A 26,330-nucleotide genomic window follows, 5' to 3' on the forward strand; every position below is an offset into this window, starting at 1 on the left:
AGCCTGTCGACTTCTCTCGGGTTCTGGGTCCCCACGGTAGACCTCCCCGGTCCTCCGTGGGGTTCCCCTCGCGTTTGGGTCCCCACGTTGGCCCTCCTGGCCGTTGTCTGGGTCCCCCGTTCAAGGCGAGGCCCTCCCGGTACGTCCCCCCTTAAAACCCCCACCCTTGGGGATAGGGAGGTTTCTTATTCTGGCTCAGGCGCCCATGTGCCTCCAGTGCCACTCTCTTCTTTTCGGAGTCCTCCAGCCGCTTCCTCAAGCGGACCTCCTGATCCACGACGGCCGCATAGTCTTTAGCAAGGGCCTCCCCACTTGCTTTGGACTCGCGGAGAGCCTGCTCTGCTGCCTCAAGCCGTGCCCGTAGACTCGAGACCCCCAGGCCCTCTCCCCTCAGGGTCTGGGTTCCAGTGGTGGTCTGTCCCAGCACCACCTGTGTCCCCTTTGTCGCTCGGACACGTTGTTCCTGGGCCCCAGCCTCTTGCTGGGCCCACTCCGTCTGGGTCTCTCCGTCTAAGACAGGCGGGGTGATGGTTTGGGTCCCAGCCACCTGCTGGGTCCGCAGAGAACCTCTTTCTGCTGGCAGGCTCCCCAGCGCTTGGAGCAGACTGCGTGTTTCCTCTATTGTTTGGGTCCCCACCGTAGACCTCCCTAGTCCTACGTGGGTCCCCACATCTGTTTGGGTCCCCACCTCAGCCCTCTTGGCCCTTGTGTGGGTCCCCTGGTTAAGGTGGGGCCTCTCTGCCCCAGCCCCCTTCTCTCTGGGGGCCTCAGCCTTCACCACCCCTTCCCTGGGGCTGGTCTCAGACTGAGCCTTGGTTTCAGGCACTTCCCCTTTCTGCCTCAGGGGGCAATGCCTCTTTAGGTGGCCCTTGGTGTGGCAGTGGAAGCACCCTTGGCACCTTCCCCCTGCCACGGCCCTATTCTTGCTTGTGTGGGCCCTAGCCCTTTCTTCTGGGCTGGCCCGGGCCTTGGGAGCTCCATGAGGGCACACTCTCTTCAGGTGTCCTGGCTCCCCACAAGCCCAACAAGTTTGGAGGCCCCCTGTTAACTTCACAGGGGGCACTCGAATATGTCCATGGTCCATCTTTGGCATAGCCCTTCCTTCAGGGCTTGCCTGGGCCCTGCGAGTTCCGTGAGGGCACTCCCTTTTCAAGTGCCCTGGTTCTCCACAGGCCCAACAGTTCCTTGGCCTTGGCACTGGCCTCCAGCCCAAAGTGCCTGGCCCCCATTGAGGTCCGTGTGCCCGCCCCCGCAGCAGCTGAAGCAGCCGTGCTTGCTGCTCGGCAAGCCGGGCCACACAGGCTCTCCAGTAATAGTCCATCTTCTTTTTTTCCACCATCTCAAAGTCCAGGCAATAGTCCCATAGTCCTTGCCCTGGCCCTTTGTATCAGGGGCGGTTCTAACGGTCCCTGGTCAGGTACCACTGTAAACGGGTGGTACTCACCCCTGCCGCGCCTCCTGCTGGTCGGTCCCGGAATGTCCCTCGGTCCAGCCCTGGAGCGCCCCCGGCAGGCCGGTGACCCGCCTGTTCTCTGGCCCCGGCGTCCCTCCCTGGACCCGGTGCCCGCTATCTACAATTGGGTCTCCCCCTCCCAGGGGAACCCCGCGCTACTATCCCCGCCTTGCCTCAGTAGTGGCTACTGACAGTCATGGTCTAGCCCCACACCCTGGGGCAGACTGCAGTATCAGCCCACTCATCACAGGCAAAGGGGGTTTGGACCTGCTGCTTCGTCCTACCCCTGGGCTGCCCTCTGCAACCCACAGTACCTATGGCCCTTCGCTAGGCCGCAGCCTGGGGCTGTCCTGGCTAGAGCTTCCCTGGCTCCTCAGCCTATCCCCCAGCTCTGCTTCCCTCAGGTATCTAGCCTCCAGCTAAGCAGCCAGGCCCATCCCTCTCTGCAGGCAGAGAGAGACTCTGCCTGGGCTCTGGCTTTCCTGCCTTTTATAATGCCCAGGGCTTCAGTTTGGGGCATGGCCCCAGCTGCAGCCACTTTCCCCATCAGCCCAGCCTCCAGCCACAGCTCTCAAGCCCTGCCAGGCTGCTTTCTAAAGCCCTCAGGGCCGGAGCAGGGTCCACCCTGCTACAGTTTCCTTCATTTCTCCCCCAGTCCTGGTAGCTTCTTCTGGGAAGTTTCTCAGGCAGCAGGAATTCTCCATGGCCTTTCAGGAAGACAGATTTCAAAACACACGATGGACATTTTAATGATCTGAGTTGCTATTTGAGCTAACTAAAGCAGCTGTGGTGGGAGAGGGGGCAATACAAGCACTACTCCTGAGCCCTTGAATAGCAGCAACTAGGACTTTGGGAGCCAGGGGATTGGTGTCATGGGCGCCAACTTATATGGGCTCCTGGGGCTTTAGCCCCAGGAATATTCACAGTCAGGGGCTCTGCTCCAGCAATATTTGGAGCTAGGTTTCTCCCCTGCTCTGGGCTGCCGGCAGCCCAGAGCCTTTTAAATCCCAGCCGCGGCTGGGAATCAGAGGGCTCTGGGGTGCCTGCTGTGGCGGGGAGCCCAGAGCCTTTTAAATCCCAGCCACGGCCGGGAATCAGAGGGCTCTGTGCTGCCGGCAGCCACCGGGAGCCCAGAGCCTTTTAAATCCCAGCCGCAGCCGGGAATCAGAGGGCTCTGCGCTGCCGGCAGCCACCGGGAGCCCAGAGCCTTTTAAATCCCAGCCGCGGCCAGGAATCAGAGGGCTCTGGGCTGCCCGCTGCGGCAGGGAGCCCAGAGCCCTTTGAGTCCCAGCCCCTGGCCGCTGATTGCCCCCTCCCCAGACCCCTGCCCCAACTGCCCCCCAGGATCCCCACCCCCTATCTAAGCACCACTGATCCTTGTCCCCCGATTACCCCTCCCGAGACCCCTGCCCCTAACTGCCCCTTGGGACCTCAGCCCCTAGCTAAGCCTCCCTTCTCCTTGTCCCCAACGGCCCCCTCCTGAGACCCCACCCAACTTCCCCCCAGGACCCTCCTACCTGTCCCCTGATAAACCTCCTGGACTCCCATGCCTATGCAATTGCTGCCTGTCCCCTGACTGCCCCTCCGAACCTCTGCCCCATCCAACCCGCCCCTGCTCCTTGTCCCTTGACTGCCCCCCGGAACCGCCTACCTCTTCTCCAACCCCCAAACCGCTTACTGTGCCACTCAGACCAGCGTGTCTGGCTCCGTGCAGCTCCAGACAGTTGCTGCCATGCTCCCCCATGAAGCCCACAGCCCTCTCCCACCCCCAGCACCTGCCTTCCAGATCTGAACACCTCAAAATTCAGGAGTGCGCAAGCTCGCTTTGGGCAGCTTTTACTTCATTTCTCCCAAATCAGTTTCCCCTGCAAGGTGCCAACTGAAGGTGTTGGAGAACAGAGAGATCGGGTGGCCTCCTAATGCCTGGAAAAGAGACAAAGGCCGGAGGAGGGAGTGTCAGTGCCTGTGCGGACTTCTGGGAAGTGCACGGTGTGGAAGGGGATGCTGTGATGCTTTGGAACAACTCCATACAAAGCCAGTCAGGACTCTGGGGGAGCCTCCTCTCTCGGAGCATACTGTCTCCAGGGCAAGAAGCTTACACCTTCCTGGGTCTGACCTCGGAGCATTCAGCATGCCCTTCCACATGATGCACTTTCCACAGCGAGTCTGCCCAGGATGGTCCTGGGGCAACCAGAGGTCCCTGCACCCCAACTCCGCAGTCAGATGTGACTCAGCCAGACAGTAAAACAGAAGGTTTATTAGATGACGGGAACACAGTTTAAACAGAGCTTGTTGGTACAGAAAACAGAACCCCTCTGTCAGGTCCATCTTGGGGGGTGGGGAGCCCAGAACCAAGTTCTGGGTCTCTCCCCATTTCCCCAGCCAGCTCCAAACTGACACTCCCTCCTCTGGCCTCTGAGTCTCTTCCGGACAAGGAGGCCACCTGATCTCTTTGTCCCCAACACCTTCAGCTGGCATCTTGCAGGGAAAACTGAGGCACCCACACAGTATTCAGAGAAAATATTAAGAACATTCCCAATTCATCACAACAGGTGCAACAAAATATAATACTGTATATTGAAGTAGGCAAGTGCTGCTTCTGACTTTCCACTTTTAATTGACCCTTGTCATCTTGTGGCACTGACGCGTTGTAGCTTCATTTTATATTGGCTTACAGGGCGGGAGCGGAGGGGTACCAGCATTTTGGGCCCCACCAAAAATTATACAAACCTGCCGCCTATGATTGGTGTGTCTTGCTGGGAGAGCAGAGCTGGAGAGCAGAAAAGGGCACTGGAGGAATTGTAGAAAAGTCAGTGTCATGGCAGGGTCATGGGCAGCCAGACCTAGTGGTCAGAGGCAGAGTCCACTCTCAGAAGACAGGAGTTGAGAGTCAGCTGGGTCAGGATACTGGAGAAGCAGAAGCAAAAGACCAAACTGTGTTCAGAACCTCAACTCAGATGAGTTACAGCGAGTCAGGATGCCAGGAAATCAAGCCTGGGGAGTGGGAGCAGGAACAGCTAACACATGGTCCAGAAGACGGGGGAGCTCGGGTGTTCAGACAGATTCTTGTTCCTGCTGTTGGTTTAAGGAGGTCCCGGGGGCCGATTAGCTGCTCTGGGACCCGGCCAATAGGCCTCAGGGATGGCGCCTCAAACTGGGTCTGGACTTCGTAAGTCCTAGGTAAGCAGTTTTTAGTAGGCTTCCAGGTGGCCTGCTGGAGTGTGGCTGCTCCCGTGAACCCTGCAGACCCGGGTTAATGACCCATGGGTCATGACTCTGAGTGATCTCTCCCCGCTCAAACCTCCTGCAGGAAACAGTCTCCAGGATCCCGGACACATCCTCTGAGAATAAAAAAAGTCATGATGATAACTAGGCCATGTAACAAGAGCCCCCTCTGCCCCAAGTGCCCAGAAGAGGGAACGGTTCTTACCTCCAGGAGATGTGTGGGATCTTCCATCTAAGCCTCAATGGGACCCATGTTGCTTGGTTTGACAGGATGAGATCATCTCTCCCCACTGCGGTCTGAGCTGGGCTGGCTGCAGCATACGTCTGTGGAAGAGGCTGGGACAGAGACTGGAAGAGAGATGTTACAATCAGGGTCCAGGCACCCCAGAAGGAGAACAGAGGGTCTGAAACCAAAAGGCCAAGCAATCAAATCAGCGGATTCGACAGAGAATTTTTGTACCGTACTGGGACATCAAATAAGGTCTGTTAGGAAAGCTGAGATGTTAGTCTGGAAACTGCTAAGGCCAAGTTTGTGACTCTTAAGATTCAGTTTTAGTCACTACAAAGTGTGTTTTGTTTTGTTTGTCTGGTTGAAATTTGTCTCTTTCTCTTGCTTAGTATCACTGAAATCTCTTCTTTGTTACTATGCTTCCCAAGGCACCTCAGTGTTGTGTGTGTGAGTGAAGTGCGAGGCTCCAGCCTACCTACCAGGCTGAGCTGTGCTGTTTCTTTGAAGGTAGCGAATAATTTCGGAGTGGTGCTGGGCACAGAGTCCACGGGCAGTTCACCAGACATCTCCCATGAAGCCCAAAGAGAACAAAGGAGCAGGAGAGATTCAGGCCCCACTGACCCACGGGAACTTCCCATAGAAGAGGCTACACCGTGCTCCAGACACAGCCAGCAGGATCCCTCCCACAAGCTGGGCCCACAAGCTGGGCCATGTCCTTCCCCTCCCAGCCCCACAGCTTCTCCCCCACCATAGATGGGAGCAGCTTTGTACAGAGTTCACTCACCGCTAGTTCCTGGCCAGGCCTCGTGTCACTGCTTTCTAGCTGGGCTAGTAACCCCGTTGATAGTCACTCTTGGGAACTCAGCCCTCCAACCAGGTGACTGTCCTTTAGTCCACTCCTTCCTGGGTCAAGCTCCTTCCAAACAAAGTCCAAAAATGTCTTGAACAGAAACAAGGCCTTCCACCCTCGTGGGGAGCTCGTCCTCAGCCTGATTTCAGCTTGGTCTGCCCTTCTTGGGTTTCTATGGTCTTCTATGTCCCCTTCCTTAGGGACGGTGGGAGAACCCAGTCCTACCCTGGACTCCAGGTTTTGGCCAAGGCCGTATATTGAACAGCTAGGTCTGCTTCTGCACTTTTGCTGCTGTTTTCCCTTGTTTCCTCTCAGGTGGGGCTCACTTGGTCATCAATCTGGCCTAGCTCCAGGCTTTGCAGCCACAGGCCAAGCCACCCAGTTATATACCCTCCTTCTTAAAATCCGGCCCAACCCAGGGCCAAGTTCTACTCTTGTCCAATCTTCATCCCTCACCATCACGTCGCTGGCACCAGCTATGCACTCGTACAGCCTGGGCGAGCGGCGACTCCAGCTCCCCTGCCACCTCGCTCACCAGAACTCAGAGGCCATCCTTCTCTTCTGCAGTATCCCAGTGCTCTTCCTGCAGCCACTCATTCTCATAAACAACTGCTTGCAGAGCCTTGTTCTGAAGCCACCAGCTTCTTCCGTAGCCTTTTTTCTACTGCCGCTGCATCCCCCAAAACCTTTTCCATCAGGGTCTCAGCACACACCACTGCTCAACTCTTGTGCCTGATTCATCTCTGTGCCAACCATTTCATCCTTCACCTCCCTGCAGCACCCAACAGGGTATGTTGGAGGAGGGTCTGCAAGGTCCACGGCCATCCCTGACATCTCCACCTAGCCTGCCTCAGGTGTGTTTGTTTAAGAGGACACCTTCTCCTTTCTTTATACCTTCTTGAGGCTCTGGCCCCTCCTTTTGCCACTCAGGACTTTCCTATGCAGGACGGGTCTTTCCATATGGCCTGCTTCTCTGCACCCAAACCAAAGAACTTTTGTTCCCAGGTTGGCATTAGGCTATGCTTGTACACTTTCTCATGCCCTGCTCTCCTGGGCTAACCCTCTCAGCACAGCCCCGGCATGCTCTCTGAGGCAGCTCTTTTTGTCCATGGGCGTAGCAGGTTGATTTCCCTTTGCAGGATCTCTGCTCCCTCAAGATTACCAGCTGCATCTGTAGCTCTGCTTGCACTTCCTTCTGCTTCTGTTGGGTTTCTAGGAGCTGCTGGAGAAATCCTGAGCGCTGCCTTGGCTGCTTAACCAGTCCCTGGAACTCAAATGGGAAATCCCACTTTGGACCTTCCTTCAGTAACCAAGACAGGTTGATTTCCCTTTGCAGGATCTCTCACAGGTATTGCTGCTGCTCCCTAAAGATTACCAGCTGCCTCTGTAGCTCTGCTTGCACTTCCTTCTGCTTCTGTTGGGTTTCTAGGAGCTGCTGCCTTGGCTGCTTACCCAGTCCCTGGAACTCAAATTGGAAATCCCACTTCGGGGGATGGACCTTCCTTCAGTAACCAAGACTTCCATGAGCCCTCATGGATGACAGGGGGAATTCAGTGCTGCTGACTATGCCAATAATAAATGAATTTTCTCATTGTTAGGTGCCCTCTGGTCCTCCATCGATGGTCACTCCAGCACCATGGCAGTCTCTCTGCCTGGTAATTTGGCCCTCTGGCCGGCTCACCACCTAGTGCTTTGGGGGCTCAGCTTGTCACACACTAAAAGTCCAAAGAGGTCTTCCCAGAGAAAAACGTTCTTCTGCTCTCGCTGGGGCTCTGGCTCAGCCTGCAGCTCCCTTGCTGGGCTTGGTAACCCTCTCTGGGTGCGTGCATGCCCCCTTCTTTTGGGCCAGTAGAGGAACCCGGTCCCACCCTGACACAGGTAGCAGCCCAGGGCTCTGTACTCAACAGCTAGGTCTGCTCTTTTCTCTTTGCTGCAAGTTTCCCTGGGCGCATCCTACCTCTCTTCTCCAGTTCCCTTCTAGGCTTTCCTTGCTGCTTTCAACTTCCTACCTGGTTCTCGTTCCAGTGCATAGCCCAGCTGGGCTTTATCGCCGCTGAAGTCTGGTTCTTTCGGGGCCAATACATGGTCCCTCTGAGGTAAGACTCATTCTGCAATCAGTTTGGCTAAGCCCTAGGCTCTGCAGCCCAGGGGAAAGCACTCTCCTTTCCCTGTTACAGACCTGCGCTGCCCAGGCCTGCGTGCTCTTATTGGGTTGAGGTGAGTCTTGTCCACATGCTCAGGGTTTAGCTGATCACCTTATTTGGACTCGGGAAGAAATTTTCCTCCAGGGCAGATTGGCAGAGTCCCTGGGGTTTTTTCACCTTCCTCTGCAGTATAGGGCATGCGTAGTTCGCTTGCTGGAGGATTCTCTGCACCTTAAAGTCTTTAAACCATTATTTGAGGACTTCAATAGTTCAGACATAGGTTAGGGGGTTATTACAAGAGTGGGTGGGTGAGATTCTGTCGCCTGTATTGTGCAGGAGGTCAGACTAGATGGTCATAAATGACAGGTTCGTTGAGGGGATGGTGAAACCCCATTGCTGATCAGAAGGAGGTCAGAGTCGGGTCTCTAGGAGCTGAAGGTTCATTTGTCCTGCTGCAGGAAGTGGAGCTGGAGAGCGGAGATGTTATGTGAATGAGACTGCATGATGGAGTTGGAGACTGAGGGATGGAAGCCTCCTCCCAGAAATGCTCCCAGGAGAACAGGTGTGAGGACATCTCTGGGGAGCCTCTTGCTAGGAAAAAAACAAGAGTGGCACATTGATGGAGACGTCTCTGTCCCAGGGATGGGGGAAGCTCTCAGACAGGCTATGCAGCAGGGATCCCATTTCTCCCCCAAGAGACCCATATGCTCAAAGAAGTAAATGGCTCTTACCTCCATGAGGGAGCGGGGTCTTCCCTCTCAGCCTCTTTGGGAACTAGCACTGCTTGGTTTCCTAGGACAAGGTGACCTGCTCCCTGAAGTGGCTCAGCTGCTGACTGCCCCCATCTGGGAGGCTGTCACACACCCCAGGGCCTAGCAGACAGGTGGGGAGGAGGTTCCTATTCATGTCACCCTTGGAGAGCCCATAGAAGGGCCAAAGGAAGAATAAAGGGCAGGAGGTGAAGCAGGCCCTGAGTCTCTGTCCCATCCTCACCTCCTCAAATGTGGAGCTTCCTGAGCTTCAGCTGGGCGGACAGTCTGTAGCCCTGACACAAAGGTGCTTCTGCGCCATACGGGGCAGGGAGAGCTCTGCCTGGGAGCCCGGGGAATGGGATGGGGGTCAGAGCAAGGAAAGAGGGGAGGGGTATGGGAGTGAGGGGAAGAGCTCATGCCCCAGATGAAGGAAGTTTGGGGTCAGAGGGAAGGACCCTGGTCCACAGAGAGGGGAGAGAGTTCTGTCAGTGACAGGGGCCTCCATTTCCCCTTCCACTAGCCCCCCATTTACAGTGAGGACTATAACAATGTTTAAAAGGGGACTGGATAAATTCATGGTGGCTAAGTCCATAAATGGCTATTAGCCAGAATGGGTAAGAATGGTGTCCCTAGCCTCTGTTCATCAGAGGATGGAGATGGATGGCAGGAGAGAGATCACTTGATCATTGCCTGTTAGGTTCACTCCCTCTGGGGCACCTGGCATTGGCCACTGTCGGTAGACAGATACTGGGCTAGATGGACCTTTGGTCTGACCCGGTACGGCCTTTCTTATGTTCTTATGTTATGAGACAGAGCAGTACCTGCAGCAGGGAGCGGGAGTTGCTGAACATGGGAGGGGAACCTTTAAGGGCATCAGATGAGGCTCAGCCCTTGCAGCACCTCGGGCACCTGGTGCAGCTGCCGGATGCTGCGGAGCTGACCCATCACCTTGGCTGTGACATCCTCCAGCTGCAGGGGAAGGAGAACTTGTCAGAGACCGAGACACTGACCAGGAATCAGGGAGGATTAAGGGCACCTGGAACCGGCACCATTTCCACCCAGCAGCTGCTCATGTCTGAGTGGTGGATTCACCCTCCTGATCCCCAGGATGGAGGCTTCTTGTCCTCTCTAGTGACCTCCAGTGCCAGCCCCCCTCCTTGTAGGGTTAGCTCCTGCCGCCTTCCCCTCAGTGCCCCTGAGAGCTGTTCCACCTCCAACCCACCTGGGGACACTGCTCAAGTTGGTAGAACCCTCTGCTCCACCCCGACCCCCATCCCCACCCAGGTAGGGCAGGAGGGATTCTGGCAGCAGTGAAGTGGCCTGCGGGGAGGTTGAGACGTTTCCCCAAGTCACCCCAGTGACAAATGCTGAAGCCACCGGATGGCAGCCCTGGTGAACGGGGCAGGTCAGCAGCCCCTGCTGACTGAATCCTCCCATTCTCTCTAGAGCGGGTCCAGCCCTGCCATCAGCAGGACAAGCTTCCCCCACCCATGTGCCTCAGAACTGCCTGGCCGGTTGCCATCACCCATCAGTCCTTTGCCTCCCAGGCTTCAGGTGATGGGAGCAACTCTGGGTGCTGGCTGGGGTGACATGGACACTAGGCCATGGGGAAATGGGTGCAGCTCTGTGGGGCAGGAAAGGTTCACAGAGGGCACTTAGGGGACTCCCCTGCCCTTCCCAGGAGTGAGAGCAGAGCATCACAGCCTAAGAACACAAGTCTAGGAAGTCCAGAAGTCCCCACTAGGCTCCTCGCTCCCAGGCCAGCGAATGGTGATAGGATGGGAATGAGGCCTGGGCCCCGCCCCAATCTTCTGAGTCGAATGCAGCTGCTCACCTTGTCCCCCATCAGCTGCTGGGCTTCCCCCAGGAGGGAGTATGTGAGGAGCAGCCCAGCCTGGCTGACATGCAGCAGGGGGTCGTGGATCGCCAGCATTGCTGTCTGGAGGAAGTATCTTCTCTGCCCCTCCGAGATGAATTTTCCAAAGACCTAAAACCAAGAGGACACGAGGCTTTAGCAGATTGCCCAGAGCCAGCCACCAAGCCCTGGAGATAGAATGGCCTCAGCGTCTGGTGCCCCGAAGGGAGGGTAAGAGAGCTGCTGTAGCCAAGGCAGTTCATTCCCCAGGAGGCTTTCAGGGTCCCAGTGCTCTCCTCTCAGACGCTTGGGGATCAGCCAGGGGGACAAGGAGCAGAGACAGACCCAGAGCCATAATCCTCTATTAACTCACCCACCCGGGGATTCTCCTTATGCCACGTAGCAACGGCTCCATGTAAGACACTCAAATCACGGCAACTAGCGAGGTTCCAATGTGGGACCTTTAGCACCAGCCTCTTTCCACTGGGTGCTGGATGAGGAACTCTGAGCTGGAAATAAGGAGTGGGCTCTTGTCCTGTCTCCAGGAGGCATCCACTGCAGCGACCCCAGCCAGCCCCACTCCCTGAGTTGTGTCATGCCCTGCCACAGTGTCCTTACCTCCCCCACCCTGGCTGTGTTTTTATAGCCCAGGAGCCTGCTTCCCGGTGCCAGTCGTAGCACCACAGATCTTCTGCCTCCTGTATGCTCAGCCCTGGAAGAGAGAGAGACACTTTGATCATTCTGGTTGCAGTTTCTGTGTCCTTCCAATCCCCTTGGTGGCTGCCCAGTGGAGTGGGGAAGAACAGAGGCAGTAATAGGTAATAATTGGAGATATACCAATCTCCTAGAACTGGAAGGAACCTTGAAAGGTCATCTAGTCCAGCCCCCTGCCTTCACTAGCAGGACCAATTTTCACCCCAGATCCCTAAGTGGCCACCTCAAGGATTGAACTCACAACCCTGGGTTTAGCAAGCCAATGCTCAAACCACTGAGCTATCCCTCCCCCCTTAGGGATCTGGGGCCACTTAGGGATCTGGGGCAAAAATTGGTTCTGCTAGTGAAGGCAGGGGGCTGGACTAGATGACCTTTCAAGGTTCCTTCCAGTTCTAGGAGATTGGTATATCTCCAATTATTACCTATTACCTATTACCGCCTCTGTTCTTCCCCACTCCACTGGGCAGCCACCAAGGCGGAGAGAGACTTGTTCTCCAGCTGGGCTCAGGCTGAGAGAAATTGTCTGGGGTCCCGTTATCCATCTGTGGTCCCTCTCAGTCCCCTGTTGGGTTCCGTGTCCCAGTGGGTTCCTTACCCCTCTGTTGGAGCAGCAGCTGGTAGAGCCGGTAAGTCCCCTCCCTGGCCTGCCGGCTGATGTCCTGGTCTGGGTCGCTGACAAACAGAGCCAGCTGTGTCACGTGGTGACCCAGCCTAGGGAACTCTGCTGAGAGCTAATGGAAGGGAGAGGAGAGGGGACTCCATCAGCATTTTCCTGTCAGCTCCCTGTCCCCCATGGGCCAGAAGGCTCCTTCCCCTTAGCCCCTCTGCAGGAGATGCTGGGGGAGAGGAGCCTGAGACAGACCCTTCCTTTGCTCTGCTGCCAAGAGAGCCACGAGCTGCTTTGGGATGCCAAGCAGGGGCTGGAGCATGGTCCCCTTAAAGGCCCAGGGACAACACTTGACCAGGACAAGAAGAACTTGACTCAAGCCTATCTCATTCCCTGCTCTGACTCTGCCTCCCCAAGAGGAACACTCCCAACCCACAGCCCCTGCAGCAGCAGATCCTACAGCCCGGTGGAGCCAGCCCGCCTGCGCCTGGAGTCAGCAAGCTGGGGTCAGAGGTCACTTACGTCAAACTCGGGGAGGGTGACTGCGTATCTGAGCAGGGCCGTGCTGCTCCTAACGGCCCTGGCTCTCTCCTGGGACACCCTGGACACAACCCAGAGGTTGACATGCTGTGGGGAAAGGAGGCAGGTCAGGATCAATGGGCAGGTGCATGTGCTTTGCAAATGAGCCCCACCCCCGCCAACCCCAGGGGCCTGAGACATTATGCGCAGGGGGGAATAGCTGAGTCATGGATCACAGAGCTTTAGGAGGGGATTCTTTCCCCCAGGACGCAGCTTGTATCCTGCAGGTCACAACTTGTCAGGGTCTCTCTAGATTGGGACAAGGTTCGGTGTCGGGGCTGGTCCCATCCTCCCAGAACTCCTGATTCCTGAACAGTTCACCAGAAAGGAGACTGAACCCTCGCCCTTCCCTGCTACTAAAATCCTTGGTGGGACGTAGGGAGTGATTGAAAGCACAATCCCCCCAGGAATTTCAGAGCATATCAGAGAGAAGGGCTGATTCCCTGGGGTCCTCCTGTTTCTCTAGGAAGGAGCATGTGCCTCTTCTCTGAGAACCATCTCCAGAATCTCATGGGGGGTGTGTGTTGGGGGTGGGGGGGGTGAAGGGTGGGTTTCAGCCTCTCACTCCCCAAGGCAGCCAGGGGCCCTGTGGTTAGTGCTCAACAGAACCAGGCAGAGCTCTGGCTTGAAGTCCCAGCTCCTTCCTCTGTCCCTCAAGAAAGCAGGACCTGACACTGCATTGCACTGACCTCCCCAGCCAAGGACGCCCCACTGGGGACCCAGCTAGGTGGACAGAGTAGACAATGGATCTTCCAGTTTCTCCTTACCAGTCCCTCAAAGAGTTAAGGTAAAATTGGTTCCCACCCCTCCTTCTGGGTCTCACCTCCAAGATGGAGTGGAGCCTGTCTGCGTCTGGGGACTCTGCCAGCGGGTTCCCCAGCATGGTATCCAGAAGCTCTGGCATGACTTTGTGCAGAGCCTGCAAAGCATGGGTCAGAGTTAGGGAACCTGGGCCTACACCTGCCACAGGATGGGAAGAGGGGTCTCTAGGAAGCACTGGTGAGACTCCCAAACACACATCCTGGCCTCTCTCATTCACATCCCACTGCAGGCAATGAGCAAGGATTGATAACACCTAGATCTTTGATCCATGAGCTTAGCAGGTCTCTGCAGAGGGCCTTGTAAGCAGGAGAGTATGAAACAGCCAACGTTGCTATGGGTGGAAGCTGGGCTGCTGGGCAAAACACGGCATATGAAAGAAAGAAAGAAAGAAAGAAAGAAAGAAAGAAAGAAATCCCCCAGGGAGGGGTAATCCTCTGGAGGGAAGGATCCAACCCTGCAGCTTGATCCATCTCTGTCTACCCCACCCCTAAATCTGGAGCTCCAGCAAATCAAGGGAGCAGGGACCAAGGACCACTCTGGAAGAGGAGGAGGATGGAGGAAGAGGAGGATGTACCTGGCTGTTGATGGTGTCCTTCTCTGTGCCCAGGGTGAAGACGGAGCGAAGGGCAGCTCGCAAGAGGTGGGTCTCTAGGTCAGGCTCAAAGGCAGGTTTCGTGGTGCTGGCAAGAGAGAGCAGTACGGGGGTGAGACAGTCACCAACACGGATACGAAACCACAGGGCTACAGGCGCAGGCTGGCGAGAATGGAAACTGAGGCACTGAGCTAGGGAATGACAAGGCCGAGGCGTCACAGACAGACAGTGGCAGGACAGGAATAGCGCCTGGTCCCTGGAGCCTGCTGCCCCTCCTGTATCTGAGCCCGGGAGTGAGCCCCTCCCCGAGGCCCCTGCAATGTTAGTGGGGTGAAAGGAAGAGCCCAGCCAGGAGAGAGTGAACCTTCCCGCCCCACCATCTTTGCCAGAGAAGCCACTCCTGGGAGGTGAGCGACCTGGGGGTGGAAGGGACAGTGACTCCCAGCCTTGGGCCTGAGCAGCACTGGGGTGAGGGGAGCCAGCGGAGGGTGGGGGGGGGAGAGGGGGCTGTCTCGGTACCTGAGGTTGCCCACAGCAGCAAGGCAGCTGGCGAGGATGGCGCTGGGTGGAGAGTCTTTAGGAAGCTCCTCAATGAGCTCCTGTGAGACGCGAAGGAGACAAAGGAGCATGAGGGATTCGGGCCCTGCTGACACCTCCCAGTGAGGAGATGACACAGCCAGTGCCCCACATGGCCAGCAGGATCCCCCACTACCTCCCGCTCCTCCCATTTCTTCCTGCCCATCAAACTGGTCCCCTTCCAGGATTCCTGCCCGGCTCGGTCCCAATCCCCTTCTTCCCTCCTCCCTGTCAAACCTGCCCCCATTCAGCACCATCCCCACGGCCGAGCTGGGACCATGTGATTCCTTGTCCCCAGTCACAGCTGCCCTCCAGCCCCACAATTCCCCCACTGCCCAATCTCACAATTCTCCCTTCTCTTCTCCCCGCCTTCAGCCCCAGCAATCCCTGCCCTCTGCTGCCCCCGCCCACACCCCCCAGCCCCCACGCATTAGCCCGGCCACACCCCGGCCAATCCCACGTCTCTCTCCCCCCTCCAGCTGCCGGATGACGGGTCTCACTCACCACAATCCTCTCCACCACAGCCGCCTTGCAGCAGTGCGGCTCCAGCGTGTCCTGCCCTCTGTCCTGTGCAGCAAGACACGCGGGGTAGATGGCCCGCAGGAACCTGAGCTGCTGCCCCTCATCCTGTACCCCCCGGGAGTGGGGGATAGCCAGAGAGAACCTGTTAGCTAGGGACCTTCCTCCCCACCCACACCCGCTCCAGGGCTCAGGCCTCAGTGGGGGATTGTGGGGAGCCGCCTAGTGTCCAAATCCCCCACGACTCCTACACAAGCAGGACTGGGAACTGGGACAGTGCCTGTGGGTGGAGGAGACCTCGGCTGCTGTGGGACAAACACCCCATCTTGGGGGTCCCACATCAGGGATGTACAAGGCCCCATTAGGGGTGGTGGATCATCAGGGACAAGACCCTCAGCAGGGGGTGGGGATGCTGGGAAGGGACAGGACAATCTTGGTTCCAGCCCAGGTGGGGAACATTTGTACCTTGTCTCTGCCCTGGAGCTGCTCTCTGATGACCTTGAGAGCAGCTTCCTCTGTGGACATCTCCAGCCATTCCTCCGCCGCTGACTCCGTGGGGGTCCCTGCACCCGGGAGAGAAGGGAACAGGGGGATGTCTGCTGCCCCTTGGGGGAAGAACAGGGGCATGGTGGGGAGCGCAGGATTAAGGACCCCCCTTCCCACCTCAGGCACCCAGGGCAGGTCGGGCCCCACACCTCCCTCTCAGGGCTGCCTTCAGCCCCCAACAGCTTCAGAAGCCCATAGCAGAGCCCCCCCCCCACTGTCCAGGACTCCATGGGAGGTGCCGACTCCCCCAGCCCCGGAGCATCAAGGGACAAAGTGGCAGCAGCTCTTGATGCCCCCACCCCCAGCTCCCCTTGCTGCAGGGGCAGCTGTGTGACTGCTGCTGGTGTCAGTGGGGTTCACGTGGCTCAGGCCAGACACCTGGGCTGGGGACCCCCCCCCGCCATATCCCTGGGAGAGTGTCTGGGCCCAGGGTGTTCACATCCCCGTCCTCACCCCTCCCTCAGCCCAGCCTGGCTCCTCACCTGGAACAACGCAGCAGTGTCCAGAGGCGTCGCTGCTGCTGGAGCCCCAGGCACTGCTGCTGTCCCGTGCTGAGCCGATGGTGCTGGTGCTGGGATCTTCCACCTCCTGGTCTGAGGGGGCTGAAAGATCCTCAGAGCCCGGGCAGGGCGATGCCCCCTGCTGGGAATGGGGGCTGGGCTCCTGGGGCCACTGCTGCTCACATAAGAGGCCCCGGAGCCTCCCTGCCCGGCGCCCCTCCTGGGCTGGGTCCTGTCCGCAAAACCTCTTCCTGAGCCAGCTCCACCTGGGCTTGGTCGGGGCCTCTCCCAGCTCGGCGCCTGCGCCGGGAGCTGGCCTTGTTCTCCAGAAGGCTGGGAACTTCCGCCTTCTGGCCTGCATGGGAGCTGCTTCCCCGCCAGCGGGGACGGAGAGGTGGCTCTGCCCCTGGGGAAGATGGCCGCTGCTTCCCTCAGGCTCTGGAGCCACCTGCAGAGCCTTCCTCCTGAACCTGCGCAGGAGCCTGGCCATCCTGGAATGGAGCGGGGAGCAGGTGTGAGTCTGGGCTCAAGGCAGCTGTTCACTCATGGGCCTTTTCTGTCCCTCCTCAGCCCTGCTCCAACCAGAGCAGCCCCTTCTCCCCGCACCACAGTGCAGGGAGTGCAGGCTACACACACTGGCAGGAGTTCATTGCATGATCTGCTCCCCCTCAGTGTTCCCCCTCCTCATCCCTGCTGCTGCTGATGCAAGATCCAGGAAGTCTCATCCTTTTAGAGCAATGGGGTCAGTCCCAAAGACCATCGGTTACTCTGGACAAGCAGCCCCCTCCTGTCCTCCCAGGCCACACTCCCCCACCCAGGCTAGAGAAGGAACAGAACCCAGGAGTCTGGACTTCTCCTGGGAAACCATTCCCCACGTCAAAGTCACAAAGACCCTAGGCACAGGAAGACCAGGGCCCTTCCTCCTCATTCCCCATTGATTCCCATGCTCAGCAGCTCACAGGGTCTGGCCCAGCTCAGAGACTCCCAGCCTGGGGAACAGCCTCCCACAAGGGAAGGGCTGGGAGCCCCATTGCTGGGACCTTTCCAGACACACTGGAAACGGCTCTGGAGAAGCCCCTGCCCAGTCTGAGAGTGAGGGGCTCTTGGGGGCTGTTTGCAAATGAAATCCCCCTTTGGAGATGTTCTCTCCCCCTCTTTCTGTCTCTCCCCAGACAGACAGGGGAAGACACCGAGGAACCCTAATGCCACTCACTTGCTCTAGGAGATGGTATGATGGATGGCGGATGTTCAGGGTCAGCAGATGTCCCTCACCCTCCTCCTCACTCTCCAAGCCCAAGGCAGGCTGGAGAGGGTGGTGACCAGAGGAGTTACCTGCCCAGCCAGCAGGCAGGGTAATGACACTAGGGTGATCGACTGGCTGTGAAAACAAGAGTCTGTCTTATTGCCAGGGGACGGAGAAAGTCAGCCAGCAGCAGCGGGGTGCAGAACTAGTGCGGAGGTGACAGCGGCTCCAGGATCCTGACATCCCAGCACTTTACACACCTTCCTGGAGCCTCCCAACCCCCCTGAGCTGTAGCCATGGGACCCCCAACTCTACTGATGGCAAACGGGCCTCAGCTACCGGCTCAGGGTCACACTGAGTGTCAGAGCCATGGATGGACCCCTTCACTAACCACTGCTGCACACTCCCTCCCATGGCTGGCAATTGCAACCAGGCCCTAGCGGCCAGTCCCCCTGCCTTTGAGAGGGAGTGTCACTCCTGCTTCCATTGCTGCCTATTGATCTGTGGGACTTTGCTCCCCCTCTCTATGGCTCTCTGGGACTCACATCCCCAAATGGGCTTTAAAAAAGACAATGGTTAAAGTTTGGCCCCAACTATTTCTTGTTTCTCTCCACTAGCCATTTTAGCAAAGTTTAGAATTCTTGACGTTCAACACCTGGAAACATCCCTTTCTCCTTCGCAGACAGTTTGAGCATCCCTTCTCACCCAGGCTCTCTGCTGCCTGGAATGAGAGAGCTAAGTAGTTGCTGCCATTAACAATTTCAAAAGAATAAAATACCAATAAGATAGAATATTATGTCATAATCTGATATGGCTCAATGTGATAGGACACCTATTCATAGTAATTATTCAGCAAGTATTTTTGAAGAATTGGAATGTTAGAGAGGATCATGAACTGCTCCGGGACAATGACTGGAGAGCAGCATCAACACTGATCAAACATATAACTGGTTGTGACTTATTTGCTTGGTCATAAAAGAGAACAACAAAGACCAGAGTTTCCTCCCTGTCAATAGTCCCCTCCTCAGCCAATCAAGGTTGAGACTTTGAGGGCTGGGAGGCTAAGGGTTCTCATCAAATAGCCCAAAGAATGGCACAGGTCACCTCCGAGGGGATCACTCTCGGAGCACTAGTCCAGTCTCACCTCTCTGTGAGGGCCTCCCATAACCCCCCGCCCCCGTCCGCCGCTGCACAGCTAGAGCTCCTTGAGGAGAGCAGAGGAAAAGGACAAAAGGAAGCAAGAAGAGAAAGGTAGGAGGGACAGAGGAAAAGGGAAAACAAAAAGGAGAAACCCCAATGTCCCCAGTGATTCTAAGGGACAAGTCCTATGTTGGAAATACAATGCTGCCACCTCAATCTAGTGTTTTCCATTCCTAGAATTCAGCCGGCACCTGATGGATCAGACTGAACAGGTTCCACACCTCTCGGAGGCTCTTACCTTCTATACAGGGATGTCTGTGTTCTAGCAAAATCAATAAAAGAAAAGGAGAAAACTCCAAAGAGGGTCCTCCTGGCGCTCACGTAAGTGAAAGTGAATTCTCTCTCGGTCCTCAAGGAGAGACCTCGAGAAGGAGACGTGCTGAAGCAAAGCCACAGGGGTCTCCAAGGTTGCCCCTGTCCTGCACCCCTGTCCTGCCTGGATGATGTCAAGATCTCTCTGTGAGATCATCGCCTCCCCACCACCTCTGTCCAATAGGCTGAGGTCCTGCCAAAGGCCCTTGTGATGTCACTGCCACACCCACCCCTCCCCTGCAGTGCTGATGTCCTGCCCCTGTCCAGCCACATTGGATGTTTGAGCTGCTTCCCCTGGATCACCCCACTCAATAACTCTTCATTGTGGGAATGACACCGACTACACAGTAGAACATGACACACTCTTCCCCAGGCCACAATCAGGTTTTCATAAGTTAATAGACTTTATGGCCAGAAGGAACCATTAGAGCATTTAATCTGATCCCCTGCATATCCTAAGGCCTCCTGTATGTCAGAAGAGCTGGGTTTTTCTTTTACTCAAACATTTTCCAGAAAGGCATCTAGTCTTTATTAAAAGATATCAAGAGATGGAGAAGCCATCATTTCTCTTGGTAGTTTGTTCCAATGATGAATCTCCCTCTTACAAATCTCGGTCTTATTGTCATTATACTTTTTCTGATTTCTGTTTCCATCCATGGGGTCTTGTCATGCCTGTCTCTGCTAGATAAAAGAGCCCTTTTATACTCAACATTTTCTCTCCATGAAGTCAAGCAACTCACCTCTCATTCTTCTTTTGTAAATACTAAACAGATTGAGCTTTTTCAATGTCTCATTATAAGGTATCATCCCCATCACTCAATTATGAATCTTTTCTGTACCCTCTCCAATTTTTTTAACATAATATTCAAAACGTGGACACAAGAATTGGATTCACCATCATGTTGAGCAGCTCGTCCACTATGGCCCCGAAATCCTTTTCAGGGTCACTGCTTTCCAGCAGACTATCCCCCATTCTGTAGGGTGCCGCCTGACTCCTTTGTTACTGGAAGTCTGGGTTTGCATGTGGCTTTCTTAAAACCTAATTATTCAGTAAGTATTTTAGAAGAACTAGCCCATTTGAGAGAGAATCATGAATTACTCAAAGACAATGAATGAAGAAAAGCAGCAAGAGCAATCAAATAAATGTTTGGTTCTGGCTTATTTCCTTGGTCTTAAAAGAGAGTAACAAGGACCTGAGTCTCCTCCCTCACAATAGCCCCGTGCTCCCCAATCAGCACTGAGACTCTGAGAATCAGAAAGCTGAGAGTTCTCACCAGCTGTCCCAGGTCACCACCGGAGGGAGTCACCCTTAGAGCGAAGTTGGGCAATTTGCCCCAGGCCCTGGGCTCCGCAGGGGCCCCCACGAGAATGCCTGAGGCTCCCTCTCCGGCCCTGGTCCAACCCCACCTCCACTCCTCTCCCGGAGCCTCAGCGCATCCAGGAGCGTCCCTGGATAGCGCTGCAGCATGGCTCCGGCGGGGCCTGAGCTCCTCCCCGCTCAAAGCTGCGTGGTAAGGGGGTGGGGCTGCGAGCTCCAGCAGGGCCTGAGCTCCCACCGCTCGGCCTGGACGGTCTGTCAGGACTCAGCGGGGGGGGGGTGGATAGGGGTCAGGGCAGTCAGGGGACAGGAAGCAGGGGTGGGGTCCCAGGGTGGTGGTGGTGGGTTTCTGGGGGGCGGTGAGGGGACAAGGAGCAGGATGGGTCGGGGATTCTGAGGGGGGTGGGCAGTCGGGGGGCAGGAAGTGGGTGGGGGTCAGATAGGGGGCAGGGCCAGGCTGTCTGGGAGGCACAGCCTTTCCCTACCCTAAAGCTCATTCAGCAGTTTGAGGCTTGCAGAAGAGCCGAGCTGTTAGCTTTTCCATTAGGGCTCCCATCCCTTTCACTTCTCAATGCCAAATTATAGTCTGTATTTAATTTCAGTGCCATAGGGAGATTCATGTCAGGGGAGGGGAGCTTCATTTAAAATTAGCCACTGGGGGAGGGATCACATGAGAAGAGCAATATCCTTCCCAACCCTACCAAGGGAGACCCCCCTCCCCTGCATTCCCTGAGGCTTCAGAGGGGTTAATTCGGTGGTTCTCAAACTTTTGTACTGGTGACCCCTTTCACATAGCAAACCTCTGACTGCGACCCCCTCCCTTTATAAATTAAAAATACTTTTTTAGATACTTAACACTATTATAAATGCTGGAGGCAAAGTGGGGTTTGAGGTGGAGGTTGACAGCTTGTGACTCCCAGTAATAACCTTGTGACCTCCTGTGGGGTCCTGACCCCCAGTTTGAGAACCCCTGGGTTAATTTAACAATAATTGGAGATAAACCTATCTCCTAGAACTGGAAGGGACCTTGAAAGGTCATTGAGTCCAGCCCCCTGCCTTCACTAGCAGGACCAAGTACTGATTTTTGCCCCAGATCCCTAAGTGGCCTCCTCAAGGATTGAACTCACAACCCTGGATTTAGCAGGCTAATGCTCAAACACTGAGCTATCCCTCCCCGCAAGTTTAATTTTAGCACCCTGTGTCCATTCACATGCATGTGCTATTTTGAGCATTTCGGTTTTCACAACATAGGCTCATCCCAGATTCTGGAACAAGCTCAAATGCTCAGTTTGTGGAGTATGTACATAAGATATACTAAAGACAAACCCACAGTAACCATCTCCAGTTTGTGAGGGACCTCATGGAGCCAGTCTCTAGAAAACAGATAAATGCATGGAGGTTAAGTACATTAATGGCTATTAGGTAAGGAATGGTGTCCCTAGCCTGTTTGTCAGAGGGTGGAGATGGATGGCAGGAGAGCGATCACTTGATCATTACCTGTTAGGTTCACTCCCTCTGGGGCACTTGGCATTGGCCATTGTCAGTAGACAGGATACTGGGCTGGATGGACCTTTGGTTTGACCCAATATGGCTGTTCTTATGTTCTAACCTAAATTAACCCAAAGTTATGGAGACAGATATGAGTCTCATAGACTCATAGACTTTAAGGTCAGAAGAGACCATTATGATCATCTAGTCTGACCTCCTGCACAATGCAGGCCACAGAATCTCACCCATCCACTTCAATAACAAACCCCTAACCTATGTCTGAGTTACTGAAGTCCTCAAATTGTGGTTTGAAGACCTCAAGCTGCAGAGAATCCCCCAGCAAGTGACCTGTGCCCCACGCTGCAGAGGAAGGCGAAAAACCTCCTGGGCCTCTGCCAATCTGCCCTGGAGGAAAATTCCTTCCCGACCCCAAATATGGCGATAAATTAAACCCTGAGCATGTGGGCAAGACTCACCAGCCAGCACCCAGGAAAGAATTCTCTGTAGTAACTCAGATCCCATCTTGTCTAACATCCCATCACAGACCACTGGGCATACTTACCTGCTGATAATGAAAGATCAATTGCCAAATTAATTGCCAAAATTAGGCTATCCCATCATACCATCCCTTCCATAAACTTATCAAGCTTAGTCTTGAAGCCAGATATGTCTTTTGCCCCCACTACTTCCCTTGGAAGGCTGTTCCGGAACTTCACTCCTCTAATGGTTGGAAACCTTCATCTAATTTCAAGTCTAAACTTCCTAGTGTCCAGTTTATATCCATTTGTTCTTGTGTCCACATTGGTACTAAGCTTAAATAATTCCTCTCCCTCCCTAATATTTATCCCTCTGATATATTTATAAAGAGCAATCATATCCCCCCTCAACCTTCTTTTGGTTAGGCTAAACAAGCCAAGCTCTTTGAGTCTCCTTTCATAAGACAGGTTTTCCATTCCTCGGATCATCCTAGTAGCCTGTCTCTGAATCTGTTCCAGTTTGAATTCATCCTTCTTAAACATGGGAGACCAGAACTGCACACAGTATTCCAGATGAGGTCTCACCAGTGCCTTGTATAATGGCACTAACACCTCCTTATCTTTGCTGGAAATACCTCGCCTGATGCATCCTAAAACTCCATTAACTTTTTTAACGGACATATTACATTGGCGGCTCATAGTCATCCTGTGATCAACCAATACTCCGAGGTCCTTCTCCTCCTCCGTTACTTCCAGCTGATGTGTCCCCAATTTATAACTAAAATTCTTGTTATTAATCCCTAAATGCATGATCTTGCTCTTTTCACTATTAAATTTCATCCTATTACTATTACTCCAGTTTACAAGGTCATCCAGATCTTCCTGTAGGATATCCCGGTCCTTCTCTGTGTTAGCAATACCTCCCAGCTTTGTGTCATCTGCAAACTTTATTAGCACATTCCCACTTTTGGTGCCAAGGTCAGTAATAAAAAGATTAAATAAGATTGGTCCCAAAACCGATCCCTGAGGAACTCCACTAGTAACCTCCTTCTAGCCTGACAGTTCACCTTTCAGTACAACCCGTTGTAGTCTCCCCTTTAACCAGTTCCTTATCCACCTTTCAATTTTCATATTGATCCCCATCTTTTCCAATTTAACTAATAATTCCCCAGGTGGAACCATATCAAATGCCTTACTGAAATTGAGGTAAATTAGATCCACTGCATTTCCTTTGTCTAAAAAATCTGTTACCTTCTCAAAGAAGGAGATTAGACTGGTTTGGCATGATCTACCTTTTGTAAAACCATGTTGTATTTTGTCCCAATTACCATTGACCTCAACGTCCTTAACTACTTTCTCCTTCACATTTTTTTCCAAGACCTTACATACTACAGATGTCAAACTAACAGGCATATAGTTACTCGGATCGCTTTTTTCCCTTTCTTAAAAATAGGAACTATGTTAATAATTCTCCAGTCGTATGGTACAGCCCCTGTGTTTACTGATTCATTAAAAATTCTTGCTAATGGGCTTGCAATTTCATGTGCCAGTTCCTTTAATATTCTTGGATGAAGATTATCTGGGCCCTCGGATTTTGTCCCATTAAGCTGTTCGAGTTTGGCTTCTACTTTGGATGTGGTAATATCTACCTCCATATCCTCATTCCCATTTGTCATCCTACCATTATCCCCAAGCTCCTCATTAGCCTCATTAAAGACTGAGGCAAAGTATTTGTTTAGATATTGGGCCATGCCTAGATTATCCTTAACCTCCATTCCATCCTCAGTGTTTAGCGGTCCCACTTCTTCTTTCTTTGTTTTCTTCTCATGTATATGGCTATAGAACCTTTTACTATTGGTTTTAATTTCCTTTGCAAGGTCCAACTCTACATGGCTTTTGGCCTTTCTCACTTTATCCCTACATGTTCTGACCTAAATAAGGTAACTTTCCTTGCTAATCCCACCCATCTTCCACTCCTTGTAGGCTTTCTGCTTTTTCTTAATCACCTCTCTGAGATGCTTGCTCATCCAGCTTGGTCTACAACTCCTGCCCATGATTTTTTTCCCCTTTCTTGGGATGCAGGCTTCTGATAGTTTCTGCAACTTTGACTTGAAGTAATTCCAGGCCTCCTCCGCCTTTAGATCCACAAGTTCTTCAGTCCAATCCACTTCCCTAACTAATTTCCTTAATTCTTTAAAGTTAGCCCTTTTGAAATAAAAAACCCTAGTCCCAGATCTATTTTTGTTTATCCTTCCATCTAGTTTGAACTGAATTAGCTCATGATCACTCGAACCAAGGTTGTCCCCTACAACCATGTCTTCTATGCGGTCCTCACTACTCACCAAAACCAAATCTAAAATGACATCCCCTCTTGTTGGTTCTTCAACTACTTGGTGAAGGAATCCATCAGCTATCACATCCAGAAAAATCTGAGCCCTATTATTATTAATAGCACTTGTCCTCCAGTCTATATCTGGGAAGTTAAAGTCTCCCATAATCACACAATCCCCATTAGTGTTTACTTCCTCTAGGGACTTGACAGCAGATCCCCCAGCTGGGTTTTCCTTCCCCACGGATGATTCCCAGTTGGTAGCATTTGCTGAGAAATTTCCCCATCCAGGCTGGGTTCACCTCCAGCTCCCCTGGTGAGACCAGTCCCCACATGGTCAGCGCTGCTAGTCCAGGGCTGCTGCCTGCGGAGTGTGTGACTGGAGGCTGGGCAGGAGGCTACAGTTCGGATGTGAGGGTAGTTGTATAACCTGCACCTTGAGCCCTGCGCCCCTTTGTGGTGAGGGGAAATCCTGGGACCAACGCAGCCTGATTCCTGCTTGAGGAGGATCCCTGACCGCAGACAGCAGCTCCTCTGCAGTGACTGAGGAGTCCAGCGTCATCCTCAAACCTGAAGGTCATTCATGGAGTTTGTGAGTGCACTGTCTTTAGTTAGTTAGTCAGGGAATTTGTTTTGGGGACCCCCTACTTCCTGAACTGTGTCCTCAAGCCAGGGAGTGCGGGTTTGAGGATTTTATAACCTACTGCTTATTACACCTGTGGAGGGATTCACCACCTCCTCCCACTTGTAGGTCCTTTGGGCTGTGCTGAACCCAGTCAGCCACACTGCTAAACCACTGCAGAGAATTTTATAGGTCACCAAGGGCCCCAGCAAAGTACGCGTACCAACAGGACACTAATTTTACACTTGTTACATCAAGTCACAGGTATGTTCAGTGTGGGCACCGGTGACCCTAAAAATAGTGTTTCACCCTGTTATGTTGTATATGTTGCCGGTTTAATATAATTATTGTGTTGAATATATTTTTATGTGTTGAGTTATTTCTTGGAAGTCTCCAACTATCTGGCAGGTAAATTGGATTACTCTGTAGTTAGAATTTTCCACCCAAGCTGCCCTGGTGACCCTGCCAGGAAGGAGCAAGGGAGGTGGAGGCACCACCAAATAATTTCATAGAAAAAAGAAAGAAGATACACCCTGCTGAGTGGGTGGCGGGATCCAAACGAACCCAGACTTGTCCATCAAAACCTGTAAGTGGATTGCCATTAAAGGAGGTAACCAGGTGGAGAGGGGGCGTTACAAAGTGGATGAATCTTCTATAGAAAATGTTGTTGACACTTTGGCCACAGCATATCCAAAAGATCTCCAGAGAGAAGCTCTTAAAGAGGAACTTAGAATCTGTTACAAAATAAAAGAAGATTCCAACTTAAGAGTTGATGGACATATAACCTCTGCACTTACACTTCTTAATGCTCTCTTCAAAAAAGGGTTGGGAAATGTGTTTCCACAGATTTGTATTTGTTTACGCCTACTAACAGTGTTGCCAGTGTCAGTAGCATCAGGAAAGCGTGCATTTAGTAAGCTAACATTGATTAAAAATTGTTTGCATTCAGCCACCAGGGAAGAAAGGCTGAACCATTTGCTCACTTTGAGCACAGAATATGAAATGGCCTGTCATAAAACAGTTAGTTAAGGGTTAAGGTCTCTTTTACCAGTAAAGGGTTAACAAGCAGTAACCTGATGAACACCTGACCAGAGGACCAATCAAGGGACAAGATAATTTCAAATCTCTGGGGAGGGAAGGCTTTCTCTGTGTCCTTTGTTTGGATTGCCGTTCTCTCTTTGGATTTAAGAGAGGCCAGACATATTCTTCAAGTTCTCCAAGGTTTCCTGAAGTATTTTCTTCTATTCAGTACAGTGAGTATTAGAAGGCGGTTTAGTCTTATAATTGATTTCTACATTTGCAATTGTGTGTTTGCTGAAGAAATATCTTTATTTCTGTTTGCTGTTACTTTGATTATTCTGAGAAAGGAGGGGGGGAGA

General features: G+C 53.6%; 1 protein-coding gene and 2 long non-coding RNA genes across 4 annotated transcripts; all 3 read right to left on the minus strand.

The window, feature by feature from the left end:
• Nucleotides 1-2,100: 2,100 nt before the first annotated feature.
• LOC123373116 lies at nt 2,101-8,068 on the minus strand. Its single transcript, XR_006580567.1, has 4 exons — nt 5,692-8,068; nt 4,884-5,026; nt 4,184-4,794; nt 2,101-2,160 (listed from the first exon to the last, which is right to left on the minus strand). It is a non-coding gene; the product is annotated as an uncharacterized LOC123373116 (long non-coding RNA).
• A 1,417-nt stretch (nt 8,069-9,485) lies between these two features.
• LOC123373183 (maestro heat-like repeat-containing protein family member 7) lies at nt 9,486-15,449 on the minus strand. Of its 2 annotated transcripts, XM_045022032.1 has the most exons (10): nt 15,383-15,449; nt 14,903-15,025; nt 14,342-14,421; nt 13,805-13,910; nt 13,232-13,327; nt 12,352-12,456; nt 11,818-11,953; nt 11,127-11,220; nt 10,488-10,640; nt 9,486-9,622 (listed from the first exon to the last, which is right to left on the minus strand). In XM_045022032.1, the coding sequence occupies exons 1-9, from the start codon at nt 15,440-15,442 to the stop codon at nt 10,499-10,501; spliced, it is 942 nt and encodes a 313-aa protein (XP_044877967.1). In that variant the 5' UTR covers nt 15,443-15,449; the 3' UTR covers nt 9,486-9,622; nt 10,488-10,498. The 2 variants fall into 2 exon arrangements, 1 of the variants encoding a protein (XP_044877967.1); XR_006580599.1 differs by lacking the exons at nt 9,486-9,622; nt 11,818-11,953 and having other exon boundaries at nt 10,620-10,640.
• Nucleotides 15,450-15,996: 547 nt separating this feature from the next.
• On the minus strand, nt 15,997-18,782 carry LOC123372366. Its single transcript, XR_006580243.1, has 3 exons — nt 18,645-18,782; nt 17,177-17,341; nt 15,997-16,454 (listed from the first exon to the last, which is right to left on the minus strand). It is a non-coding gene; the product is annotated as an uncharacterized LOC123372366 (long non-coding RNA).
• Between the last annotated feature and the right edge of the window lie 7,548 nt (nt 18,783-26,330).

Source organism: Mauremys mutica, chromosome 6 (assembly GCF_020497125.1).
Source record: "Mauremys mutica isolate MM-2020 ecotype Southern chromosome 6, ASM2049712v1, whole genome shotgun sequence".
Taxonomy (NCBI): Eukaryota; Metazoa; Chordata; order Testudines; family Geoemydidae; genus Mauremys; species Mauremys mutica.